Here is a 26,491-nt window from a genome sequence, read left to right as displayed (position 1 = left end):
ACGGTACCCTAGCCAAGGTCAGGGTGACAGAACCATGGGTATAACGGTACACTAGACAAGGTCAGGGTGACAGAACCATGGTATAACGGTACACTAGCCAAGGTCAGGGTGACTGAGACACGGTATAACGGTACTTTAGCCAAGGTCAGGGTGACTGAGACACGGTATAATGGTACCCTAGCCAAGGTCAGGGTGACTGAGACACGGTATAACGGTACTTTAGCCAAGGTCAGGGTGACTGAGACACGGTATAATGGTACCCTAGCCAAGGTCAGGGTGACTGAGACACGGTATAATGGTACCCTAGCCCGGGTCAGGTTGACAATGACACCGTATAATGCAGGCTTCCCCAAACGCCGGCCCTCCAGATGTTGCTAAACTACAACTCCCATGATTCTCAGCCTATCTATTTAATTCATAGAATCATGGGAGTTGTAGTTCAGCAACATCTGGGGGGCCGGAGTTTGGGGAAGACTGGTATAATGGTACATTAGCTGGGGTCAGGGTGACAGATACGGTATAATGATACACTAGCCAGGGTTAGGGTGACAGACACGGTATAATGGTACTGGCAATCGTCCATTTACTAGCCGGGGTTAAGGTGACGGTCACCCTGACCTTGGCTAATGTAACATTATACTGTATCTCAGATATAGTATAATGATACACTAACCAAGGTCAGAGTGACAGAGACACAGTATAATAATACACTAGCCGGGGTCATTGTTGCAGAGGTACGGATAAACCATAACAATAGCCATGGTCTTACTGTAAAATCAGAGATGATAATGCTCTGATCGAGAACAGGAGTGATGTGTGATTTTCAAATATATATCTACATGTGCAGCGGAAGACTGAAACACTGCACCGATCAGGTAGTTCTTATGACAAAGTGGAATACTAGAGGGAAAAAAAGAGACAGGAGAGGTTGTCTGTAGTTGTGTGGATGTAGTTGTTTCATTATACGTGTGTAAAAAGGGTAGTTTGTGATTGTGGCAAAAGTAACCCTGCCACTGGTTCTTGGAGGGTCCTGCTTGCCAGCCTCTTGCCAAAAGATTATGGGCCAGGTCAGCAACTGTAAAGAACCATATTTTATTCCCCCTGGTTCGGCACTTTCCATAGAACCAAACGCTAGCTCCTTGGCGGCCGTTCACATGGACCAAAACCGCAAATAGACTTCAGGGGGACTTAGCCGCGAATGCCCTGGAACTATTTTCAGCATGAAAACTTTGCGGCTCCCGGTCGGTGCTCCAGCGGCACTTAGCCATGATTCTATGGAACTGTTTTCAGAATGAAGAATTCACAGTTCCCGGTTGTTCCCCCAGCGACACTTAACCGCGAATCTATGGAACTGTTTTGGGCATGAGACTAAATAAATGACTTCCATAGAATTTCGGAACCCCTGAACTGATCTGGGTGATTTTTGGATATGTTGGTTGTGACGAAACCAACCTCGCCACTGAGAACTGGAGAAGCCTGGTTGCTAGCCTCCTGCCCTGCGACTATGGCCCCTGGACATATTGCACTGTAAAAACTATATTTGGGCATGTAATAGTTTATATTACTGCTACTGGGCCTTTAAGGGCCATCCGTGGACCTATTGGGACTTGTGGGATACTGTACCTTTAAGACTGTAGAGCATATTACAGTAATCCTGCCTTTAGTCCTTTAATATCATGTATGCATTTATGTGTTCAGTTAACCTGGGTTATATGTATGCAGCATTCATCTGATTGTTCGGTAGAATCACTCCATTCAGTATATTGAGTGAAACTACCGAACAACCAGACCACCCAGGAATAAGTGTGCCTCCAATTACCGTTTGCAACAATGTTGCAAACGGGTAATTGGCAATCAGTGTAATGTATTCTTTGTCCTCTGGGTGGCCGCCATTCGGGAAACGAACACGTGGCGGCGGCCATCTTAAACTACCGAACAGCTGTGTTTTGCCGTCGAGTGTCTGGAACTAAAATCGGACACTTGACTAGGCAAACACCGCTGAGACCTCCATACTTCCAGAAATTCGTATAGAAACTACCGAATGACCCGCCGTTCGGTAGAAAGAACCCCACAAACAAGGGAATTCATTCAAACCCTCTCCAGGCTCTATAACACAGGCAATTCGCCTGTTTTCATTCCCTTGTTTGTGACCGACCGCAGGGCCAAAATGCATGGAACTGTTTTCGGATACTTTACCCATGCGGTCGGTCAAATCTTTGGAACCCCATATCTCCCGAACCGTTCATCCGAATGACTTGAATTTTGAATATGTTGTCCCCCTGAATAAGGGCTGAATGCTGGATTTAAAGGTGTACCCCCTGTTGTTGGGGTACATCCAGAACTTGGCTGAAAAGGTGTACCGGATAATTGGGTTTAATGTTATCTGAGGGGAGGGGATGTGTGGGCTGAACCATGTATGTGATTGGTTATTTTATGCCTCCCCCTGGGTGTGGCCTGTATGTGTACTCATGTAATAAAAACCAGGCTGGGTGCCCCAGCACCTCAGACCACTGCTTGACCTTCAACACGGAGCCTTGTCTCGTTCTTGGGGGGATTCACTGTATGCTGTTGGAGATTGACTGCTAGGAGTGTAAGCTGATGTCTGCTTTTCCTATTCATCTGCTAGCAGCTATTCGTGAGGTTCCAGCTTGGAGTGCTATCTTATTCCCTGGTATGCAGTTCGGGAGTTTGATGCATTCACCTATATCCAATTCGTGAGTTTTGATGTTCTGCAGTAGCTGTGCCTTTCTGAGAAAAGGGGATTATCGCTCTAAACGGATTTTAACCCCTCATATGCTGAAACGGTCCGTTACATTGGTCACCCAGATCAGGGCTATCAGGGAATGTAACAGGGGATATAATGTGGTTTGGGGTACTTTTGGGACTTTTTAGAAATATGTGTTTTTTCTGCCTGGAGATAATAGAGTTAATACAGTATCTGACTCCATTCTCTCCCATACAGAGGGGAGGGATTATATGTTTGTTATAGTAGTGTCATGCATTTAATCACTGTTCTTACTGGTCTGTGTCTTTGTGTTGGAGTCCCCAACAAAGTCCATATGGGCGTACCCCTTGCATGGGGACTGTCATAAAAGGCCAGTGTGGCCTACTATACAAGCTATATCACTAGCTCTTATAAGAGCTTTGCAGCTATACTCTCTTGGAGGAGAGGCCTTCCCACTGGGAGCTGGATCCAGGAGTTTGGGACGGCGAGACCCCCAGCCAAGCTACGGCAGCTAGGGGGCTACAATGCTGATGGTGTCTGGAGTGCTTGGAGTCCTCGGTGAGCACTAGGAGCATTGACTGACGAAGGCACCCGGTCGGGGTGGAAGGCGATCCATTACATTTGGTGGCAGCAGCGAGATGGCTTCTTAGTGCAAGGAACAGCATCCTGTAGACACCGGTTTTGGATTTATAAGTGGAGGGATAGAGCTAGCTACAGCGATATGGAACCAGCTAGTTCGCATATGAGGAGTTTTACTGGAGGTTGGGCCTGTATCAGAGGAGGCCATGTTTGACTACAGAGAGGCCGCTAGAACGGAGCTTTGGGACGAGGCCCTGGAGGGTGTACAGTGTCGGTGGGGTGAGATCCTCCCCAGGGAGGAGCAGCGGCTACAGGTACGAGTGGCGCTGCAGATGCCTCTCCTGGGAGAGCAGCCCCTGGATGAGTGGGTGACGAAGCTCAAGATACTGGTAGAGAAGGAACTGTGGATCAACGACGCGTACCAGGCGCTATGGTGGTACGCCATTCAGCGTGTTTCCTGGATGGCTGAGCACGACAGGCCCGAGGGCGAGTATTACAATGGCCCTGGCCTGTTATGGGAGGCCTTTGCCGAACCGGAGTTCGGGAGTGCTACAGAATCACGCTTTTGGTTCATACATAACCATAGAGAGGCTTTCTAGGATCACCCTAGAGCTGGCGACCTAGGGCCAGACCTGATCCATCTGGTCAACATGGAATGGGATCTGGAGCAGGAGTACCAACTGTGACGGTACAATCCTTTACTCCGTCAAGCATTCCCTTCTTCCCATAAAATAAAATCACCAAGTAATCCACACATGAGCCAAAGCTTAATGCTGGAACAAGACTTTTAATGACACACACTCTGCTTTTATGCAATGCTCCCATGCAAGAGAGACGCCCACAGACAATTATGAATTACCCAATCACACAATGGTTACATCCCACACATCTCCTCCCCTTATCCTGAGAGGTAACCCAATTATACGTACAGTTTAAAACATACTTTTTACCTAACATTCATAACTCTCAAACTGTACATCCAATATTATCAAAAATTGCATATTATTAATCAGCACATTCCAAATACAAACATACCCAAAAATCATTCGCATCCGTTCATCCGTTCAGGAGATAGTTATACGTCACTTTTTACCGACCTCAAGCACATTTTCATGCCCAAAAAGAGTTCCATAGAGTTGGGCTGTGCGGTCGGTCTATTTCACAGAGAAAAATGTCTAAGTCCCATTCGAATGCACGAACGAGGCCATTCGTGCAAATATCCCAGTCTAACAGTGTGTTCGAATTGTCGAACGCACTTCGATTCCAGCCGAAGTGTCGAAGTTCCTGAGAAGGTAAGGGTCAGCGATGTTCGTGCAAAAACGTAGCCGATTTTAGTTCCATAGATTTAGTAACACGCACCGCTGACCGTTTCGACTAAATTAAAATGGCCGCCGCCACGTGTTCGATATTCGAATGGCGGCCACTTCGACGACTTCGGCACTTCGACTGCATCCTAAGTGCCAATTTAAAAGTACAAACCCTTCCTCTGGAAGTTAAAGGGCCAGCAGCAGCACAACGAAAATCCATTGTGCCCAAAGGGCCAAGCCTCCCAGGGACCATAATCACATGGCAAGAGGCTAGCAAGCAGTCCTCTCCAGGCCCAAGTGGCGAAGGGCACTTCGTCACACCAACACCTACTCAGCTCTAGTTGGCCCCAATATACCCTGCAGGCAGTGCAGGAGAGCTGTGTGGCAGATCCAGCCCTACAGCTGAAGAGAAATCATAGACTGGTCCTGGGAAGACCCCCAGATGGCAGGTGGAGCCACCGGCCCTACAGGGATGCTGGGTGCGGCGAAACCAACCTTGCCACTGTTCACTGGAGGAGCCTGGTTGTTCGCCTGCTCCCTTTTGACTATGACCCTGCAGGTTAAATCGTTTATTTTCCCTGCAGAAAGGCTTATTCGTGCCTTTCTGCTGGGGTGTTCGGTAGATTCCAACTACCGAACGGGGGACCACCGGGGAGCTGGAGTGTGCCGCCAATTGACCGGCCAGTCAATGAACGCTGGGTGGCCTTTGTTCGTTTGCCGAACACGTGGCAGCGGCCATTTTAAGTCCCGAATGGCCAGCGGTGTTCAGCACTAACACTGTGGAACTGAAAACGGACACTTACTTGCGCGAACAACGCTGAGCCGTCCGCCCCCTGGTTCCTATTCGTGCCCTTGGTGTCGAACACTGGTTCAGTCGGTACTTTGGGATATGTGAATATGTTAACCCAGATAGCTAAGCCATGGAGCCCATTCGTGTAACGAAAGACTATGTGAAAGACTTTGGCTCCATGGCATTTAAACTGTATGTATGTGATCTGAGCGCCATTCGGTAGTAATGTGCGCTCAGATCTAAGCTATCTGGGGATATGTAGAATGTGTATGTTTTATGTACTAAATGCCTCAATAGGTAATTTTGTGTCTTTTTGTTTGCCATGTGGGTAATGGAGTTTTACCTCTGTCCTTGGAGATAACTGGATTACTTCCCCAATTATCTCCAGGCCAGAGGGGAGGGATTGTGATGCATTGTGGGATTGTTTAAAGTTGTATGTCTGTGATTGGTCCGTGGCCAATTTGTTTTCCAGTTTCCCATCTGGTCCCCTAGGGGAGTGTCCACCAGGTGGGAAACCTGCATAAAAGCCAGGCAGTTAGCCCCAGTAAAGGGAGTTCCTGCTTAACCCTCAAAGTGAAGTGTCGTCTCATTCTTGTGGGGAATTTGATTGTATGCCGATTGCCAGGAGTGTAAGCTGTTCATAGGGCTTTTCCTGTTCGGCTGCTTCCTATGTTCGTGTATTTCCTATTCGGGAGTTGGTGACTTCGTGCAGTTTGCAGTTCGGGAGATTGGTGATTGTAGTAGCTGCTTGTCTATCTGGAAGGGGATTATCGCCTAAATGTTTTTTATCCTCTTGTAAGCGAAACAGTCCGTTACAATTGGTGGCAAGCGACGGGATCAATTCCACATCCCAGAAGGACAGCTACAGGGCAACAGCATTCCTTGGATTACAAATTGAGGGCAACGCCAGTACCCGTACAGCGCCCCTATCTACAAAGGAACCAACGTTGGCAGAGCAAGAATGGCGTCTGACTACACTCAGGAAGAGTTTGACAGAGAGGTTGCCATGCGGCTGGCTTACTTTGGACCCAACCCCCCAGAGGAATACGTGCAGTTCGCAAGGAAATTAGCGGCAGAGTACCTGCAATTCCTGGCAGATCGAGCCAGGGGTGTCGTCCGCCCTCCCCAGCGGCAGAGTGCGTTTCGGGGATTCAAAGGTGTCGTCCTTCCTCCCAAGCAGCAGTGTGTACCCCAGGGAGCTGAAGGTGTCGTCCTTCCTCCCCAGCGGCAGTGTGTACCCCAGGGAGCTGAAGGTGTCGTCCTTCCTCCCCAGCGGCAGTGTGTACCCCAGGGAGCTGAAGGTGCCGTCCTTCCTCCCCAGCGGCAGTGTATATCCCAGGGAGCAGAAGGTGCCGTCCTTCCTCCCCAGTGGCAGTGTGTACCCCAGGGAGCTGAAGGTGTTGTCCTTCCTCCCCAGCGGCAGTGTGTATCCCAGGGAGCTGAAGGTGCCGTCCTTCCTCCCCAGCGGCAGTGTGTATCCCAGGGAGCTGAAGGTGCCGTCCTTCCTCCCCAGCGGCAGCGTGAGTCCCAGGGTGTGAAGGTGTCGTCCTTCCTCCCCAGCGGCAGTGTGTATCCCAGGGAGCTGAAGGTGCCGTCCTTCCTCCCCAGCGGCAGTGTGTATCCCAGGGAGCTGAAGGTGTCGTCCTTCCTCCCCAGCGGCAGTGTGTACCCCAGGGAGCTGAAGGTGCCGTCCTTCCTCCCCAGCGGCAATGTTTACCCCAGGGAGCTGAAGGTGCCGTCCTTCCTCCCCAGTGGCAGTGTGTATCCCAGGGAGCTGAAGGTGTCGTCCTTCCTCCCCAGCGGCAGTGTGACTCCCAGGGAGCTGAAGGTGTCGTCCTTCCTCCCCAGCGGCAGTGTGTACCCCGGGGAGCTGAAGGTGCCGTCCTTCCTCCCCAGCGGCAGGGTGTCCTGCAGGGAGCAGAGACCGTCAGTCTCGCACCCCAGCAGCAGGACAAAATATTGAAAGGGGAGACAGTTGGTCCCCCTCTCCACCAGCAGAGAGAGTGTCAGGGAGAGGAGCGGGATACCCCCTCTCCCCAGCGGCAGTCTACAGTTCAGAGAGAGGAGCTTGTTACACCCTCTCTCCAGCGGCAGCCTAACCCACCAAGGGGAGATGTTAAACCCCACAACTGTGCAGATGGGACCGTAGTCTCTGCACTTACAGCACAAGGGGTAGTGACGGTCGGTCCTGTCCCCCAGCCAAAGAGCGGTGTATCCAGAGGGGAGACAGTCGGTCTCCCCCTCCCACAACCAGGCTACTTCCGTGGTAGCGCTGGCACCAGGGCAGAGTACCGCTGGTCTCTGCCCACTCAGCAACCCACCAAGGCAGTCTACCAGCCCCCCGCACAGCCGTGGTGAGGCACCTGGACATGGACAAGTTGCTACTTTATCCAAGTGCAGTAACCAGTTATTGTGGGTGGGCTGTACTGCTGTATGTGCTTCGTGGGTGGGTTGTTGGACTAATCAGGGCACTGACCGGCAGGAGGTCAGATACCCTGTTAGTCTAGTGGGTAAAGGGGAGAAGTGTGGCAAAACCAACCTCCCCACTGTTCACTGGAGGAGCCTGGTTGCTCGCCTGCTCCCTTTGGACTATGGCCCTGCAGGTTAAATCGTTTATTTTCCCTGCAGAAAGGCTTATTCGTGCCTTTCTGCTGGGGTGTTCGGTAGATTCCAACTACCGAACGGGGGACCACCGGGGAGCTGGAGTGTGCCGCCAATTGACCGGCCAGTCAATGAACGCTGGGTGGCCTTTGTTCGTTTGCCGAACACGTGGCAGCGGCCATTTTAAGTCCCGAATGGCCAGCGGTGTTCAGCACTAACACTGTGGAACTGAAAACGGACACTTACTTGCGCGAACAACGCTGAGCCGTCCGCCCCCTGGTTCCTATTCGTGCCCTTGGTGTCGCACACCGGTTCAGTCGGTACTTTGGGATATGTGAATATGTTAACCCAGATAGCTAAGCCATGGAGCCCATTCGTTTAACGAAAGACTATGTGAAAGACTTTGGCTCCATGGCATTTAAACTGTATGTATGTGATCTGAGCGCCATTCGGTAGTAATGTGCGCTCAGATCTAAGCTATCTGGGGATATGTAGAATGTGTATTTTTTTAAAAACTAAATGCCTCAATAGGTAATTTTGTGTCTTTTACTGTCTTTTTGTCTGCCATGTGGGTAATGGAGTTTTACCTCTGTCCTTGGAGATAATTGGATTTCTTCCCCAATTATTTCCAGGCCAGAGGGGAGGGATTGTGATGCATTGTGGGAATGTTTAAAGTTGTATGTCTTGTGAGCGAAACGGTCCGTTACACTGGGCAGCTGGCACAGATCCCCAGCTACAGCCGGAGTTACCAGGAGTAGGGACAGTCAGTCTTACTCCCCAGCAGCCGAGTATGTTATTGGGAGAAGAGACAGTCAGTCTCTCTCCCCAGCGGCAGTGTATCCTACAAGGGGTGGAGACAATCGGTCTCACTCCTCAGCAGCAGTGTGCAGTACAGGGAGCGGAAGGTATCGTCCTTCCTCCCCAGCGGCAGGGTCAGTTACAGGGATTGGAGACGGTCGGTTTCACTCCCCAGCGGCAGTAAACATTACAGGGAGAAGAGGCAACCGGTCTCCCTCCCCAGCGGCAGCCAGATATACCGGAAGAGGAGAGAGCTGGTCCCTCTTCCCAATTACAGGGGGACAGCACTCCTGACCCCAATGGTGCAGATGAGACCGTGGTCTTTGCACCAGACCTACAGGGATGCTGGGCGGCCAGTCCAGATCACCAACCAACACCTCAGGAATGCCAGGAGGAGGTAGCCGAACCCTCCTCTCACAGCTAATTCCCAACTGGGTACTGGGGTTAGTGCAACACCCACTGACCCCCTTCCAGCAGAAGAGCTGGCATCAGGGCAGAGCGCCACTGGCCTCTGCCCTCCCTGCCCCCTTGTTACAGGGCAGGACTACGTACAAGTCCCTCCAGCAGAAGCACTGGCACCAGGGCAGAGCGCAGTTGGCCCCTGCCCTCCCCTTTCCCTTTGTCCAGGGCCTGAATACCTGCAGCCCCCCCCCCAACCATCCAGCAGAAGCGCTGGCAACAGGGAAGAGCGCATTTGGCCTCTGCCTTCCACTTGTGCTCCGTCTAAGATTGGACGACCCCCTGACTTACCCAGCTGTAATGCTGGCTACAGGGCAGAACTCCGCTGGCCTCTGCCCACCAAGTACAAACAACTTTATGCCTACAGTACAAGTACAAGTGAGACCAGGAGTACTAGAGGCCCACTTGACCACTGGGGACATACAGGACAGAGATGGGCTGCAGAGGTCACCAGGTCCAGTACTTGCGTGTGGGTGGGCTACTTGACTAACTCAGGTACCGACTGACAGAATGATTGAATCAATGTTTTCCTATGGGGAAAATCTGACTCTGGAGGTCCTCAAACAGAGCGTGGGGACATCCCAGTGTCAGATACCAATGAGCTGAAGTGGCCTGGGTGCCTACAGTGTCCCTTTAAGAATTGCTATCATCTAGTGCCCTCCAGTCATCCTAAGCTATTCATTGAGCATTTTTATTCCTGGCTACACCACTTCCTCTCCTCTTGCACTTCTTCCCTTATACTTGGGAATTTTAATATCCTAATCAACAACCCCAACTACTTTGATGCCTCTCGTCTGCTCTCTGTAGCCTCCTCCTTTGGCCTCAAGCAATGGTCTAAATTAGCAACCCATACAGCAGCAAACACTCTTGATCTCACCATCACCAATCTCTGTACCTCTTCTAATCTGTCCAATATTCCATTTCCTCTATCTGACCACCATCTGCGGACTTTTGACATCATCATACCTGACAATCTGACACCACTTGGCACATCAATCTCACAGAAACTTCCAGTGTCTTGACCTAGAGCAATTCTCCACTAACCTCTAAACTATACTTTTACCTATCTCAAACCTCACCTGTCCTAGCTCTGCAACCTCATTCTACAATTCCATCCTCTCCTCTCAACTAGACATCATGGCACCTCCTACACCTAAACGCGCCTCCAACTACAACCTTGGCACACCAAACTGACTCGATACTCCAGAACTGCTGAACGCTGTTGGAGAAAGTCTCCCACTGCATCTGACTAATTTATGCTGCAGTCCTACAGCTTGACTCTTTCCTCTGCAAAAGTAAATTACTTCAATACCCTCATAACCACACTGTCCCGCGAACCCAAATGACTATTTCACACTTTTAACTCACTTCTTCGACTGTTGCTCCTCCTACCAACTTGACCGCCACAGACTTTGCAACTCACTTCACTGACAAGATCTCTACAACCAGGCATGAGATCTCTTTTCTCTCTCCTCTACTAATACTTCCCCCAACCCCCTCTCACTACTGTTCTATGTTCATTCACACCCGCTACAGCAGAAGAGGTTTCTGCTCTGCTCCGGTCCTCCTGCCCCATAACCTGCTCCTTGGATCCTATTGCCTCGCACCTTATCCATACACTGTCTCCTTGTCTTGCTCTGCCTCTCACTAAAATTCTCATTCTCTCCCTCTCCTCTGGCATATTTCCATCATCTGCAACTGTAACCCTGATTCTTAAAAAAGCCCAACCTTTAACCTAACTCCCTGTCCAACTACTGCCCTATCTCGCTGCCTTTTGCCTCTAAGATCCTTGAAAGAGTTGTGTATGCCGGATTGGCAGACTTTTTCGAGTCCAACTTGTGGCAAACCTAGCCACTTTAGATCATATGGCTGTGTAGTTAAAGGTTGTTGTGGCGAAACCAGCTTCGCCACTGGGAACTGGAGAGGCCTGGCTGCTAGCCTCCTGCTCTGCGACTACGGCCCATGGACATATTGCTCTATAAACACTATATTTGGGCATGTAATAATTTATATTGCTGCTACTGGCCCTTTAAAATCAGCAATGGACATATTGGGACTTTTGGGACTAATGTCCCTTTAAGACTTTGTAACATATCACAGTAATACTGTCTTAAATATTATGTAGGTATTTATGTGTTCAGTTAAACTGGGGATATGTAGAAATGTGTGTTTTATGTGTTAAATGTATCAGTATGTAAGTTTATGTCTTTTACTGTCTTTTTGCAACCATGTGGTTAATGGAGTCTGCCTCTAGTCCTGGATAATTAGATTTCTTCTCCAATTATCTCCAGGGCAGAAGGGAGGAAGCCAGGATGCATTGTGGGGATGTTTTACTTTTACTGTTTGAGCCAGGGGGAATAAAAGATACTTTTAGTAACTTTTAAACCCCTGGTCGGATTCATGCCATTTTTTAATATGTTGTTCCCCTGAATGGATTGATTGTGGATATGGATTTTTATGTGAATGTGATGTATGGTTTTAAAGTTATGAAAGTTGTGTAAAAGTATATTTTACACTGTATGCATAATGGGATTATGTGTCACACTAAGGGGAGGGGATGTGTGGGAGGTAACATCTATGTCATTGGTTCTTTTATGCCTCCCCCTGGGTGTGGCCTGTAGGTGTGAGTTGGAAATAAAAGCCAGACTGGGTGTCCCAGTCTAGAGTCTTACTTAACCCTCAAAGCGATGTGTCGTCTCGGTCTTTGGGGGAATGGGATTGTATGCTGACTGCCAAGAGTGTAAGCCGATGTCTGCTTTTCTTGTTCAGCTGTTCCAGTTCGGAGTGTTATTTCGTATCCAGATCGGGAGTGTGATGTTCTGCAGTAGCTGTGCCTGTCTATGGAAAAGGGGATTATCGCCTAAACGCATTTTTTCCCTTGTATGCTGAAACGGTCCGTTACAGTTGTCTGAAAAGCCGCTGGAATACTGTGTTTAAATGTATGCTTGTATGTTGTGATATAGAGCATTCGTATGCTAGCAGCCGAAAGCCGCTAGCATTCATATGATCGTTTCACGAACAGCAACTTTACCTGCTGTTCGTGAAACGAATCAAGTACCGAACAAGAGCCCACACACAGAGGGTCGTGTGGCTCCAATTAACGGATTGCAACATTGTTGCAATCGGTTGTTAAGTGCTTTCCTGGGTGGCCGTCGTTCGACTACCGACCACGCGACAGTCGGCCATCTTGGATCTTTTGTTAGCCCAGCGGTGTTTAGACGTCGAGCATCTGGAACTAAAATCGGCTACTCGACGGCGCGAACACCGCTGGACTTCCAGGCCGTTCGGGAGCTCCGGTCTTTTAGTATTGGGTTCCCCAATCAGTGTTTGGTACTTTTAGGAGAATGTAATATAAAGGATGTTTTCGTGCGCCATTTGGTCATTTATGCTGGAATCTGAGCGGTACTCGCACAAAGTAAGTGCTCAGACCCAGCTATCTACCGAACGGTCATTCAATAATATCACATGAATAAAGCAAAAATTATATATTTTTATGTTAAAACCCGGTTCTGCTGTTTGGAGGGATAATCCACTTAACAGGATATTCTAGTGGGAGTATCCCTCTCGTACAGCAGTGCATGGTGGGAGAAATGCTCTGTAAATTCAGTTTCCCATGTAGTCCACTACTGTATAACCCCTGTAAAGTAATTAAGGAAACCCCTTGCATGGGGACTTGCATAAATACTGGAGCTTGTGAATAAAAACCTCAGTTGACTCGGGGGGCGGAGCCTGACCAGCATCCTGATCACACGCATGGCTGCAGAGCTCCTGCAGCTACATCTTAAAAACTGCCAAAAGACAAGCAAAAAACGACTCCCATCACCCCGAGACAAACCTGCCTGAGCTCGGTATGCCCCACTGAACACGGAGATATCCGTCTCGGGAGAATCGGTCCACAAAATTCAAGGATGCAGGAATGCGGCCTACAGGCGCGGGAACAGGGGAGAGGCGGCCGATCTCCCCGTCCTCTCGTCAACAGCACCGGTGGCATGATGTTCCCCCCCCCCCCCCCCCCGGATCGGTGGGGGTTATCCCGATCCAAACCTGGTCGCCCAGGAGACAAGCGACGAACCCGTACAGCAGGCTTATAACGCCAACACCTAAGGCACCACGAGACTGCTTGGGCTCAAACAAAATGGCGACACGGCAGCGGCAAGCTACTAACCACGCACTAACTAAACCTCCTAAACAAACGCAGGAGTTTTATGAGCGGATCAGCTCTATACTCTGGACGAAGCTTCATGCCCAGCGGAGACCCTTTCTGGTGGCAATTAAAGCTGTGGCGGCTTGGATTCGCCCGGCACTAAGGCGCCGTCTGGGCGGATGCCCCTCACCTACCTCCAATGAACCGGCACAACGAAAAGCAGTAACAGGTACCTGGGGCACCGGCACAAGCGCCCCAATGCCAAAGGGAAGTTCTCACCAGCATATCCCACCTGCCCACTCCTCAGGAGCCCCAACCACCCTCCTTAAACCGAGCGCTTCTCCCTCCTCACCAGCATATAACAGCAACCGCGACGCTGACCGGGAGACAGAGAGGCTGGATACCGGTGTGCGACACGGGTGGCAATCCCCTCCGCGGCCCACTGAGGTGCTGATTCCGAAAGACCCACAGCAAGGGGACCGACGCAGCCTGAAGGAAGGCATAGGATGAAGGGACTTAACAACAACTGGGACTACTCAGTCTACAGGGCGGCATGCCACCCAAGACCCCAGATCACAGCAAAAATATTATTATTACTCGTAACTGATCTATCTGCTGTTTAAGCTAACCTGTACCTAGCCTGTACTAATGTATTTATATAGCACGTAGATAGCAAGCCAGCCCTTACTTAATGCACAACCCCTATGGCAAAGGCCTCACGATAGCAACTTACGATATATATTGAACGTTTATTCTTTTGTGCTCCTGTAATAATGTTATACGCTTATAATTGTTAGTCCATAAGCCTGTTACTTAACCTTGTTGAACGACAGTAGCATTATCTAGCGATGCAAACTTAATACGCTTGTTCTGCAGGGGATGGATTTATACGCTGAGGCTAACATAACATTCATTTAATCTATACCTAGCCAGACTAGAGCTATGCCTGCCATTTAGCTAAACAGCTTCGGTTATATATAGTGCAGCCTGGAACATCGGACGTAAATAAACATGCACAGTTTAGTACACATTATGAGTTATACCGAATATTAGCTGGTGACACTCCAGTGCCTAGAAAGGGGCTAGTGTAGAGTGCATCACGGGTTAACTCACTGCTTTGCCTCTCCTGTAGTCAGGTAAAAAACATAGCACTGAAAACCCCATGTTATTGTGTGCAAATTGCAGTACTCTGAATCTATGTCTCTACCTGCTAATGTTGTACAGCTAGTTATTATTCAGTTTAAAAATCCAAGTACTTGTATTGTTTAACTACTTGATCTCACTACTTTTGTTTCTCAACCAAGCTTGTATCATTCTGTTTACATGACTGTTTCACAAAAAAAAAAAAAAACCATGGCATCTTTCTTTGAGGTGCATTGCACACCATCTTGATATTATCAACTCATGTTACCCCACAATGCCTCCTCTTTCTCTTATGTACCCCATGATGTATATGCCATAATAAAAGAAAGATTTACAAAAAAAAAAAAAAAACCCTCAGTTGACTCCCAGAACTGTGTTTCGGCCGGTTACTGGGGGATTTGGGATATTGCCTTCTTTTCCAGCACTTTACTTTGGATTACCTTCTATACCAGCGGAGATATTGGGATTTCATATTGCAGCTCCGCTACACAACTCTCTCCATTACCCGCTTCAGTCTGGTTTCCGCGCTCAGCACACTGTGGAAACTGCTCTGACCAACGACTTACTCGATGCAAAATCTTATGGTCGCTATTTAATCCTAATGTTCCTTGACCTTTCAGCTGCTTTTGACACTGTTGATAATCAACAGCTTCTTCTCAGCCTCCGTAATCTCAGTCTACAAGATATTGTCCTCCTACCTCTCCGAGCGCTCTTTCAGTGTTTCTTTCTCTGCTCTGCCTCTTCTCCCCAACCACCTCTCTGTTGGTGTCCCCCAAGGTTCAATCCATGGTCCCCTACTGTTCTCGATCTATACTGCCTCCCTTGGTAAACTCTGACTGCCTCTCTGCGATTTCTAACTGGATGGCTGCCCACTTCCTTAAACTCAACTTGTCCTGAACTTCTGGTCTTTCTTCCCTCAAGTGTTGCTACTCCTGTGTCTCCCTCCCTCCAAGTCAATGGTGCTACCATCAGCTCCATCACACAGGCTCGCTGCCTAAGTGCTCTCTTTTACTCAAACCTCTCTCTCACCCCTCATGTCCAGTCGATCACAAAATCCTACCGCTTCCATCTAAAAATATTGTGCGCATACGCCCCTACTTAACACCAGATGCGAATAAAGGGCTGGCCCATGCCACTGTCCTCTCTTGCCTTGACTACTGTAATCTGCTTCTCAGTGGCCTTACGAGCTCCCAATGTGCCCCATTACAGTCTATAATGAATGCGGTGGCTATACTCCTCTTCCTGTCCGTCCGCACCTCCCACGCCTCACCCCTCTGTCAGTCCCTGCCTTGGCTTCCCATAAGATAAAATTTTAAATTCTGGCTCTTGCTTCCTTACATAATGCTGCTCCAGGGGCGTACCTAGAGCATTTGGCACCCGGGGCGGACCCTGAGTGTGGCACCCCCCTGCCCCCCCCCCCCCCCCCATAATAAAAATGTAAGAAAACACCCACATTTTTTTCAATGTTTTCAATAATATTTATTGCACAAATTTGTAAACTGCTTGTAACATTTGTAAAATGCGCCAGTTTTGTAGAAGGGGGAAGACCAGTGCTTTTGTAGAAAGGGGCTGGTGAGAACTGCCCTGCTCCTTTCTACAAAGCCCCTTGTCTCGCCCTTCATATAAAAACCCTGCACCCCGATCACATACATTTCATACACTCCCTACACATAAAAACCCTGCACCCCGATCACATAAATTTCATTCACTCCCTACACATAAAAATCCTGCACACCCCTTAATAAAAAACCCTGCACACCCCCTTAATAAAAAACAAAAACGTGCACAACCCCTCTTAATAACAAAAAACTGCACACCCCCTTATAAAAACCCTGCACACCCCCCTTATAAAAACCCTGCACACCCCCTTAACAAAAAAACAAAAATCTGCAGTGCACATCCTCCCTTAATAAATAGAATACTGCAACCCCCTTAATCAAAAAAACCCTGCACCCCATTATTTAAACCTCCCCCTTTAATTCTTTAATCCACAGCCCCCTTTAATTAATCCACACCCCCCTTAATTAATACACCCCCCTTAATTAATACACCCCCCTTAATTAATCCACAACCCCCTTAATTAATACACCCCCATTAATTAATCCACAACCCCCTTAATTAATACACCCCCATTAATTAATCCACACACCCCTTAATACACCCCCCTTAATTAATACACCCCCCTTAATAAATCCTCACTGCCCCTTAATTAATACACCCCCTTTAATTAATCCACACCCCCCTTAATTAATACAGCCCCCTTAATTAATCCACACCCCCCTTAATTAATACACCCCCTTAATTAATACTCACTCCCCCCTTAATTAATACACCCCTTAATTAATCCACACCCCCCTTAATTAATACACCCCCTTAATTAATCCTCACTCCCCCCTTAATTAATACAGCCCCTTAATTAATCCACACACCCTTAAAACACCCCCTTAATTAATCCTCACTGCCTTAAATACACCCCCCTTAATTAATCCTCACTCCCCCTTAATTAATACAGCCCCCTTAATTAATCCACACCCCCCTTAATTAATACACCCCCTTAATAAATCCTCACTCCCCCCTTAATTAATACACCCTCCTTAATTAATCCACACCCCCCTTAATTATCACAACCCCCTTAATTAATCCACCACCCTTAAAACACCCCCTTAATTAATCTTCACCCCCTTAATTAATACACCCCCATAATTAATCCTCACTCCCCCTTAATTAATACAGCCCCCTTAATTAATCCACACCCCCCTTAATTAATACACCCCCTTAATTAATCCTCACTCCCCCCTTAATTAATACACCCCCCTTAATTAATCCACACCCCCCTTAATTAATACACCCCCCTTAATTAATCCACACACCCCTTAATTAATACACCCCCTTAATTAATCCTCACTCCCCCCTTAATTAATACACCCCCCTTAATTAATCCACACACCCCTTAATTAATACACCCCCTTAATTAATCCTCACTCCCCCCTTAATACAGCCCTCTTAATTAATCCACACCCCCTTAAAACACCCCCTTAATTAATCCTCACTCCCCCTTAATTAATACAGCCCCCTTAATTAATCCACACCCCCCTTAATTAATACACCCCCTTAATTAATCCTCACTCCCCTCTTAATTAATACACCCCCCCTTAATTAATCCACACCCCCCTTAATTAATACACCCCCTTAATTAATCCACACCCCCCTTAATTAATACACCCCCTTAATTAATCCTCACTCCCCCCTTAATTAATACAGCCCCCTTAATTAATCCACACCCCCCTTAAAACACCCCCTTAATTAATCCTAACTGCCTTAATTAATACACCCCCCTTAATTAATACACCCCCCTTAATTAATCCTCACTCCCCCTTAATTAATACAGCCCCCTTAATTAATCCACACCGCCCTTAATTAATCCACCCCCTTAATTAATCCTCACTCCCCCCTTAATTAATACACCCCCCTTAATTAATCCACACCCCCTTTAATTTATACACCCCTTTAATTAATCCACACCCCCTTAATTAATACACCCCCTTAATTAATACACCCCCTTAATTAATACACCCCCCCTTAATTAATCCTCACTCCCCCCTTAATTAATACAGCCCCCTTAATTAATACAGCCCCCTTAATTAATACAGCCCCCTTAATTAATCCTCACTCCCCCCTTAATTAATACACCCCCCTTAATTAATCCTCACTCCCCCCTTAATTAATACAGCCCCCTTAATTAACCCACACCCCCTTAATTAATACACCCCCTTAATTAATCCATACCCCTCATAATACCCCCTTAATTAATCCTCACTCCCCCTTAATTAATACACCCCCCTTAATACACCCCCTTAATTAATCCTCACTCCTTTAATTAAACCTCCCTCCCCTTTAATTCTTTAATGGCCATTATCCACCCCCCCTTTAATTAATTTAGCCCCATCACATAAAATGACTACTTACATTTTGATGATGCCTTGACCGACTGGGTGCCTCACCGCCCGGATATTGGATCCTTCCGCTGGATGGTTCCGTGAAGGCGGGCTGACGGCGCTGCGCACGACGTCATCACGTTGCGCGACGCCGCGGCCCACAACACTCCTCCCCCTTCTCATCCTGGAAGTAAGTCCTGCCGGGCCGCAAAGGTGCTGCGGCTGTGCGCAGCCGCCGCAGCGTAATGATGGGGGGTGACACATGACACTGGACGTCATGGCACCCCCCTAGTCAGTGGCACCCGGGGCGGGCCGCCCCCCCCGCCCCCCCCTTAGTACGCCACTGTGCTGCTCCCACCTATTACACCAGTATGTCCGTCTAGGCCCCTACGCTCTGTCGAAGACCTACATCTATCCTCTGTTCGTACTCTCTCCTCTGATGCTCGCCTTGAAGACTTCTCTAGGGCTACACTGTTCCTGTGGAACTATCTTCCCTTCTCCGTTAGACGCTCACCCAGTCTCCACTCCTTTATAAATCATTAAAAACTCACTTCTTCACAATTAAACTGTTAATAGCTCCCAACTGATTCCTCTTCTGCAACTGTACTTTAAAAAAAAACAAAAAAAAACACACTACGTGTAACGGATCGACGGGCACCCCGACTGGGTACCTCCATTGAAGGATGCTCCTAGCGCTTCCTGAGGGCACTCCAACCGACACCATAACCACCGTAGACTCCTTCAGAGAGCAAGACAGGAACAAGCTCTTAAAAGAGCTTAGGAGTGATTATAGCAAGGGAATATGCCAAGCATAGCAATCCCTTGTAGCAGATTCCCCCAATAAGAGACGGCACTCCAAATTGAGGGTGAAGTAGAACTGAAGCTTTTAATCAAACACTCTGATTTTATGCCCATTTTTACAAACATTGAACCGCCCACAGGGTTTTGAAGAACAAACCAATGAATACATTACAACACAGCTAAAAACTCCCATTCATACCAGCAGAAATGGTTAAAAAGATAGGTCGAAGTCCTTTGTGACCACTGAAGCATGGCTTTCCAGCCAAAACCAGTTCCACGGAGTCCTCTATCCTGGAGATAATTGGCTTAACTGGGTGTGGTAAGCCAACTATCTCCAGGTACAGAAAATGTCTCTATTCACAACAACAGCAAAAATACAGAAAAATACATAATTCCTATAATACTGAACAGAACCCCCACATTCAACCTATCCCCAGATGGCTTGGATCTGAGCGCTCAATATATCCAAACAGCGCTCAGATCCCACAAACACAGTCAAATCGCCATGGGGGTAAACCATAGCAAGGGCTGATGAGAGACAGCAGAGGGGCGAAACGTCAAGTTCCAACTGGTCTGGCAGTGTCCCTGGGACAACGCCCTGCTGGAGAACAATTGACAGGAAACACCTTCCCATGTATTCAAAGGGGCAGAAAAAGTGTCTCAAAATCCAATAAGCCCAAATAAGTTTCTTAAAGGGCAATACATTTCAGGGGCCATAGTCACAGGGCAGGAGGCTGTCAATCAGTCTTCTCCAATGCCCAGTGGCGAGGCTGGTTCCGCCACACTACGTCTTCAGTGAATACTATTCAACCAATATACTTCCCTTACCTGTGTCACTTTTCCCCACTCCCTCTAGCTTGTAAGCTCACTGAGCAGGGCCATCAACCTCTGTTAAACATGTTATTGTAACCAGACAAGTTTATTAGTCGACCCATTGTAAAGTGCTACTGAATTTGTTGGCGCTAAATAAATAATAAAAATAGTGTTGGGGTGATAGGCACACTAGTAGGTGTTGGGTATAGGGGCTGTATTGTGTGCAGAGTTTGAGCTGTATTATGCAGGTGAAGGTTTGGGGGAAGGAGACTTTATTGAGATGGAAGGTAAGCAGGCCAGGGAGTGAGTAAATAAGATTTATTGTGGTTTGGTAGGTGATCCACCTGCTCTGCATCTCTGGCAGTGCAGACTGTTCCAGTCAGTGCTAAGAAAGTGGTAATTCATGGCAATGCCCTGATACATTGACTGAAGGTGCAGGCCACAAGTTCTGTGCATTACAATAAGCTGACCAATGACCAAGAGCTTTGATCTCCCAACTGGCTGTGGAGGTCTCTCTTTGGGCCAGTTCTCGACTGTGTTGTAAGGCACTGTCATCTCATCAGCAGTATTGTCTTGTATTATGCCAGCGAAGAGAAACCATACATTATATAGATACATCCTTCCAGTTTAGACAGTAACAATAGAATCATCTGGTGGTCTGTAACAAGGGTAGATGTAAAGACTCATTCTGGAATTAACCAGAAAGACACAAATTAGAATTATGAGTGACTTGTTTTTTGGTACATTTGTACTGTTATGTATTTTTCCTTTCTGCCATGCCTTCTATTTCTAGTGGTCACCTGTCTATTCCTTGTTTCATCGTTCCTATTCCCCTGGACATTTAGAAGATCTTTTTGTCCCCCTGGTGTCTCCCTTAGCTCTTTACATGTATCTGTTTCCTTTTCTTCTCACTCATTTCTTGGATGCTCTTTTACATTTCCATACTAATCACCCATTAGGTTTGAAGATTTCTCCTATATAACTTATGACATCAGTCATTGCAATTGTCTCACTGATCACCTATCACTTTCATTATTAGATACGGGAGCTGGTTCCTGAGTCTCAAGCCTATATGGACCTTTTGGCTTTTGAGAGAAAATTGGACCAAACCATCATGAGGAAACGTGTAGACATCCAAGAAGCATTGAAGAGACCTATGAAGGTAAGGATGTATTGTGAGATACATGCATATGAAGGTGAGAGGCAGAGAGTGTACAATTATGGAGGGTGACGGACTGCTTTGCCAAGTGAGAGACCTACTGTAATCTGAACAGCATGGTTGGAGACAACTCACAGTTTGCACTAGAGGGTCAGAGGAATAATATAGCATTAAGCGTGTTGGATGGTGTTGAGTATACCAAGGACATATGGCATACCACAGGGTATGGAAGAGTCTTAGACAGTGGTAGTAAAACCCAACATGTAACAGTGGTAGTAAAACCCAACATGCAGAACCTAGTGAGGCAACCGGGAAAAGTATGTTGGCAGCTTTCCCGAGGCCTATAGTGACAAGAAGCAAGCAAGTAGAATGGTCAGGGATAGTCAAGGTCAATGTAGCCATAAAATACATAAGACTGAGCCAGATCAAGAGAAATCTGAAATCGAAGTAAAAATCAAAGCCTGGTTACGGGTTATCAGAAAACAGGAAAAATTATAAGATAAGTTAATCTAATTTAGGTGGACAAGGGATACTTAGAACAGGTTAGGCTAGAAGATCAGAAAAGCACGATAGGACACAGTACTCTATCTAAATTTTATTACAGGGGTCAGCTGTCACTTTGCAGCACTGAGTGATGCTAGTGTGCATTATTATTATTATTGGCCTTTATAGAGCGCAACTAATTCTGCAGCGCTTTACAATATTATAAAAGGGGGGGGGGGGGGTTACAATAAATGAGACAATCACTGTGGGGATATTTATGGGATAATAATTGTAAACAGAGAGAATTACCCACTAATTTAATTCTCAGATCCCTAATCGTTATCGTTATAAGTGAAATGTATAATCATATACCGGTAATTAAAATCACAAATTGTTATAAAAATATAATTTTATTTTTAACAATTTAAATTAATAATGATGAGTAACATGCATGATAATAATCAATGGAATTCGAGTATAACAATATGCAATACAATATGGCAATAATCAATGAATATTCAGTATAAAACAATATGCAATACAATAGGCAATTTACTTCCTGGTTAGTACAGCATAGACTCCGTTAGCTGTCAAGACTGATTTACGATAAGTTTCAGAGAAGGAATGTGAGTTTCACACTGAGCTGCAGTGTAGGGCAATAGAACTTAGCTAGCAGTTAGAAATAACCCTTGCAGTGCTGGCTAGACCTCCTAAGTAGTTGAGATCTACTCTTGTGTAATTTTAAATAAAAATAATATTTAAATAGTCAGTAACCACTCCTTGATCCATCCAATGAGAAATCTACATGTTACATAAGCTGATATTTTAATTAATTTGTCTAAATAGATATTTTATCTTATTTTAGAGCCAATCAATACAGCTGGATAAATGGTCATGATATGCTAACGTGATATTAATCACACAAATACATTAATGGCTATATTAATCCCAGCTGCAGATGGGATGCTATAACCATATATATATATCCTTTAATAATTAAGATTTCTAAATATGAAATCTAATCACGATTTATCCAGTCATATATCATGCTATTAATTTTAATTAATTTAAATTAATTAATTAAATGCCTGTATATTTATCAGTTATGTAGATATTTTCTCATCAGATATTCTCAGGTAGCTAAGTGTCATGGATCTCTTTCTCTGCATGGAGTGTAAGAGTTTCTTGGTTACTCTGATCGCCCGATTCTGCCTGGATCTCTCTGAATCTCCCGAGAGTGTTGTAATGTGTCTCTCTTCAATCTTTGAATTTCCGAATCTCCTCTCTCTCTTCCCTTGTCTTAACTTTTTAAAGGGGAAATTCCTCTAAATGATAGCCAATCACAAATGTGGGGTGTGGTTGCCTTCTAGGTAATCATTTTAGTATTTGAACTCTAGAGGGCAGTATTGTCCCACTAAACATACCTATCCAGGAAAGAGTTAACTTTTCCTGGTGGCTATTTTTGACGTCATTTACGTTATCTTTATGGTGGCTATAACTTATATTTTCTGTCAGATCAAGAGGATTTCTTCGGACTTATCCAGACTATGCGTCTCCATTTTCTGTAGTAATTCCTAAAATTGATAGTTTGTGAACTAAGTTTCACCTTAAACTATAATGGGACGTTGTACAATATCGAAAGTAAAATTTAATTATTTAATCTCCTCTGTCACCTAAGTCTGGGAATAGAATTTATTATATTCCATTTGCAATTAGACAGTCTGTCTACCCCCATTCTCAATGTCTTATCTATTTGGTTTGTTTATATACACATTCCATTCAGCTTGGGCAAAGCAGTCAGTTTTAGAGAAAATATAGAAATTTTGTGTCTCTTTTGTTAACTTGAAGATACAAAATGGAGTCTGGTCTATTTAGATTGACTTCAGAATATACACTTTGTACTTCTATCATAGCACAAAATGTCTGCCGATATAAATACCCTGACATTACACAGGAACAATAGGTAGATGAGAGCCCTGCTCAAACAAGCGTTTCATCTAGAGTGCATGTGCAAAGATGCCATCTGTACTTGACGTGACTCTCTGACTGATCAGCTTTCTATTATAAAGCTGGACACTATGGGAGTGAGCAGCATCGGAGAAGGTGCGAGGGATCACGGTGTCTCAAGGTGAGAGAGACATGCTAAAGAGTCCTTTGGAAATCAAAAGGCATTTCTGCCAGAATTGCTAACACGTAACCATAGGTGAGCTAAGATAAAGACAATGCATTATCAGTCCTTAGAGTGCCTGACGTATGAGGCAAAGTGAGAAGAGTCAAACACAGACCGAGGGATGACAGAATTACAACAAGATGGCGGGATAGGAGAAATTAGAAAGGATAAAACCATCTAAAGGCAACAAAGTTTCACTGAATCAGAATAATAGAAATCATAACAAATTCCAAATCTAAGGTCAGAATAGTCAAATGCAAATCAATTAATATTACCAAGATTCATAATCAATAACACAATTAGGGAACTATAGAACCACAAAAGGATAACCATAGAGTATATTGACTTATAAATCAAAGGTAAGACCACAATTTGAATATGCTGTGTGATTCTGGGCACCTGTCTAGCTACACTAGAAAAAGCGCAGAGGCAGGCTCCAAATTAAAACGGAATGAAAGATTTTAGTTATTAGGAAAGTGTAGCACATTAAAATCTCTTTAGTTTATAAAAAATGGCACCTCAGAGGGGATGTGATAGCATTAAAATAATATTCAGGGCCCATTCAAACCATTGTCTGGAAATCTATTCCTAAACAGGAATATAGATAGGACCCGATGTCACACATTTAAACAGGAAGAAAGGAGATTTAGTCCAAGGCAAAGGAAAGGTTTTTGACAGTAAGAATGTGGAATTCTCTGCCTGAAAAAGTGGTATTATCAGGGTCTGTAGAGATGTTTAAACATAAACTGAATGAATTATTGTAAAAACCTAATACAATAAGTGAATATAATATAGTTTTGTTTTATATTTGAAATTTTTATTTGTTTTTAGACATAAATATGCAACCATAAAATTCAATTATATAATTAAGTGCAGTCTTCAAAGTTGAATTGCATATTTAAACACGTAATATATCGCAATTCATGTAATGATATAAATGCTTAAATTACTAACATTCTATTAAGGAGATCATTAAACATCAATTGAAAGCCTTTATTAAACAAAAAAAGAAACCGATAAATACATAAAGTATAAGACGTACGTGATAAATAATAGATTATACGAAAGGTACAATAGACATATCAATGACAGGTATTATGAGGACAGAATTCACTCTTTAAAATATGTAAACCAAACATCCCAGATATTATTATATTTTGTTATATTACCATTATAATATACTGCTTTTTCCATTACCCCATGGTAATTCATATGTGCTCTTATTTCTTCCATACTGGGAGATTTCTCATCTTTCCAATATCTAGCCATACATCATTTCACCACCATTAAGATATGAATGAGTAAATAGACATATCAATGATTTAGATAGACAGGGGCAATCGAGATGAAAAAGAAATCACTCCACAGTCAAAGTAATATCAATTTTCAAATCAACAAAAATGTCTGTAATTTTCAATTTAAGATTGTCTAGTAGACAATCCCACCATGAGGGTGAAATGGAACTGTTTAATGGCAGCCACAACTGGTCTTATATGCAAGTTCCCAGGCAAGGGGTTTTCCATAACATATTCCAGGGGCATTCCCCACTGGACCTGAGAGGGGACTGTGACAAAGTACACACTGTAATTACATTGGCTCTCAGGTCAAGGACACTCCCACACAAAACAGAATAATCCCTCCCCTGTGCCTGAGAGATAATAGTCAGAAACTGTACTAAACTGAATTATCTGCAGGCACAGAAAACATATATTTTACAAAAACCCCAAAGTACCCCCAAAACACATGGAAACCCCACAAAAGTCGCATCCCCTGATCGCCCCGATCTGGGGGACCAAAATATCCAAAAATCACCCAGATTGGTTCAGGGGTTCGGGATTTCCATGGAAGTCATAATTTTAACTTTCTGGAGTACAAAAGTACAAAAATCACATAAGTTTTTAAAGGGCCCATAGTCTTATGGCAGGCGGCTGGCAAGCAGGCCCCTCCAAGAACACATGGCAGTGGCACTTCTGCCACAATATCTTGGAAAACACATGGTCTGTAAGTCACAACGCTTTTTTTCTGAGTACTCTAACAAATGTGGCAGCCTCTTAGCCAGAACACTCCAAAAACGACGACGCATATTACCAAAATCAAAACTAAGGACGAGTTAACAACCCAATTCCCAGATAAAATTAACCAATTCCTTAATTATTACACTGACTTGTATAATTTCCCCAGAACGGCATCCCTGCAGAGGTACAGCGAAGGACCACACAGATGTCAGACTACCTAAAACATGTGACCAAGACGAGGCTGAAGCATTGGAGGCCTCCATTACGCTGGAGGAACTTCAGGCAGCCCTGAAAGCCTCCAAAAACAAAGCACCGGGATCAGACGGCCTGCCTGTGCGCTACCTCAAAGAGTTTGGAGACGTAGTTCTACCTCGACTCCTAATAGGAATGAACTCCTTACTGGATGGTGGAGCTTTCCCGAGAGATTCCCTACTGGCGACTATAGCAGTCATCCCTAAAGAAGGTAAAGATCTGTCCAGCTGTGCTAGCTATAGGCCTATATCACTCTAAAACACGGATCTGAAGCTCTTTATGAAGATCATAGCTACGCGTATCAGTGCAGTCTTCCT

The 26,491-nt window shown here is 45.7% G+C and overlaps 1 protein-coding gene across 7 annotated transcripts in view; it reads left to right on the top strand.

The window, feature by feature from the left end:
• SMARCD3 (SWI/SNF related, matrix associated, actin dependent regulator of chromatin, subfamily d, member 3) overlaps positions 1-26,491 on the top strand; it is a 205,263-nt gene that overhangs the window by 99,976 nt on the left and 78,796 nt on the right. For all 7 annotated transcript variants that reach the window (XM_063452963.1, XM_063452968.1, XM_063452962.1 and 4 more), the window contains exon 4: positions 21,135-21,257. In XM_063452963.1, the coding sequence (XP_063309033.1) occupies positions 21,135-21,257 (123 nt within the window). The remainder of the gene's footprint in view (positions 1-21,134; positions 21,258-26,491) is intronic.

The sequence above is a fragment of the Pelobates fuscus genome, chromosome 4, assembly GCF_036172605.1.
Source record: "Pelobates fuscus isolate aPelFus1 chromosome 4, aPelFus1.pri, whole genome shotgun sequence".
NCBI classification, from domain to species: Eukaryota; Metazoa; Chordata; class Amphibia; order Anura; family Pelobatidae; genus Pelobates; species Pelobates fuscus.
The sequence above is the reverse complement of the archived record's forward strand: the minus strand, read 5'-3'. Positions and strand labels throughout refer to the sequence as shown.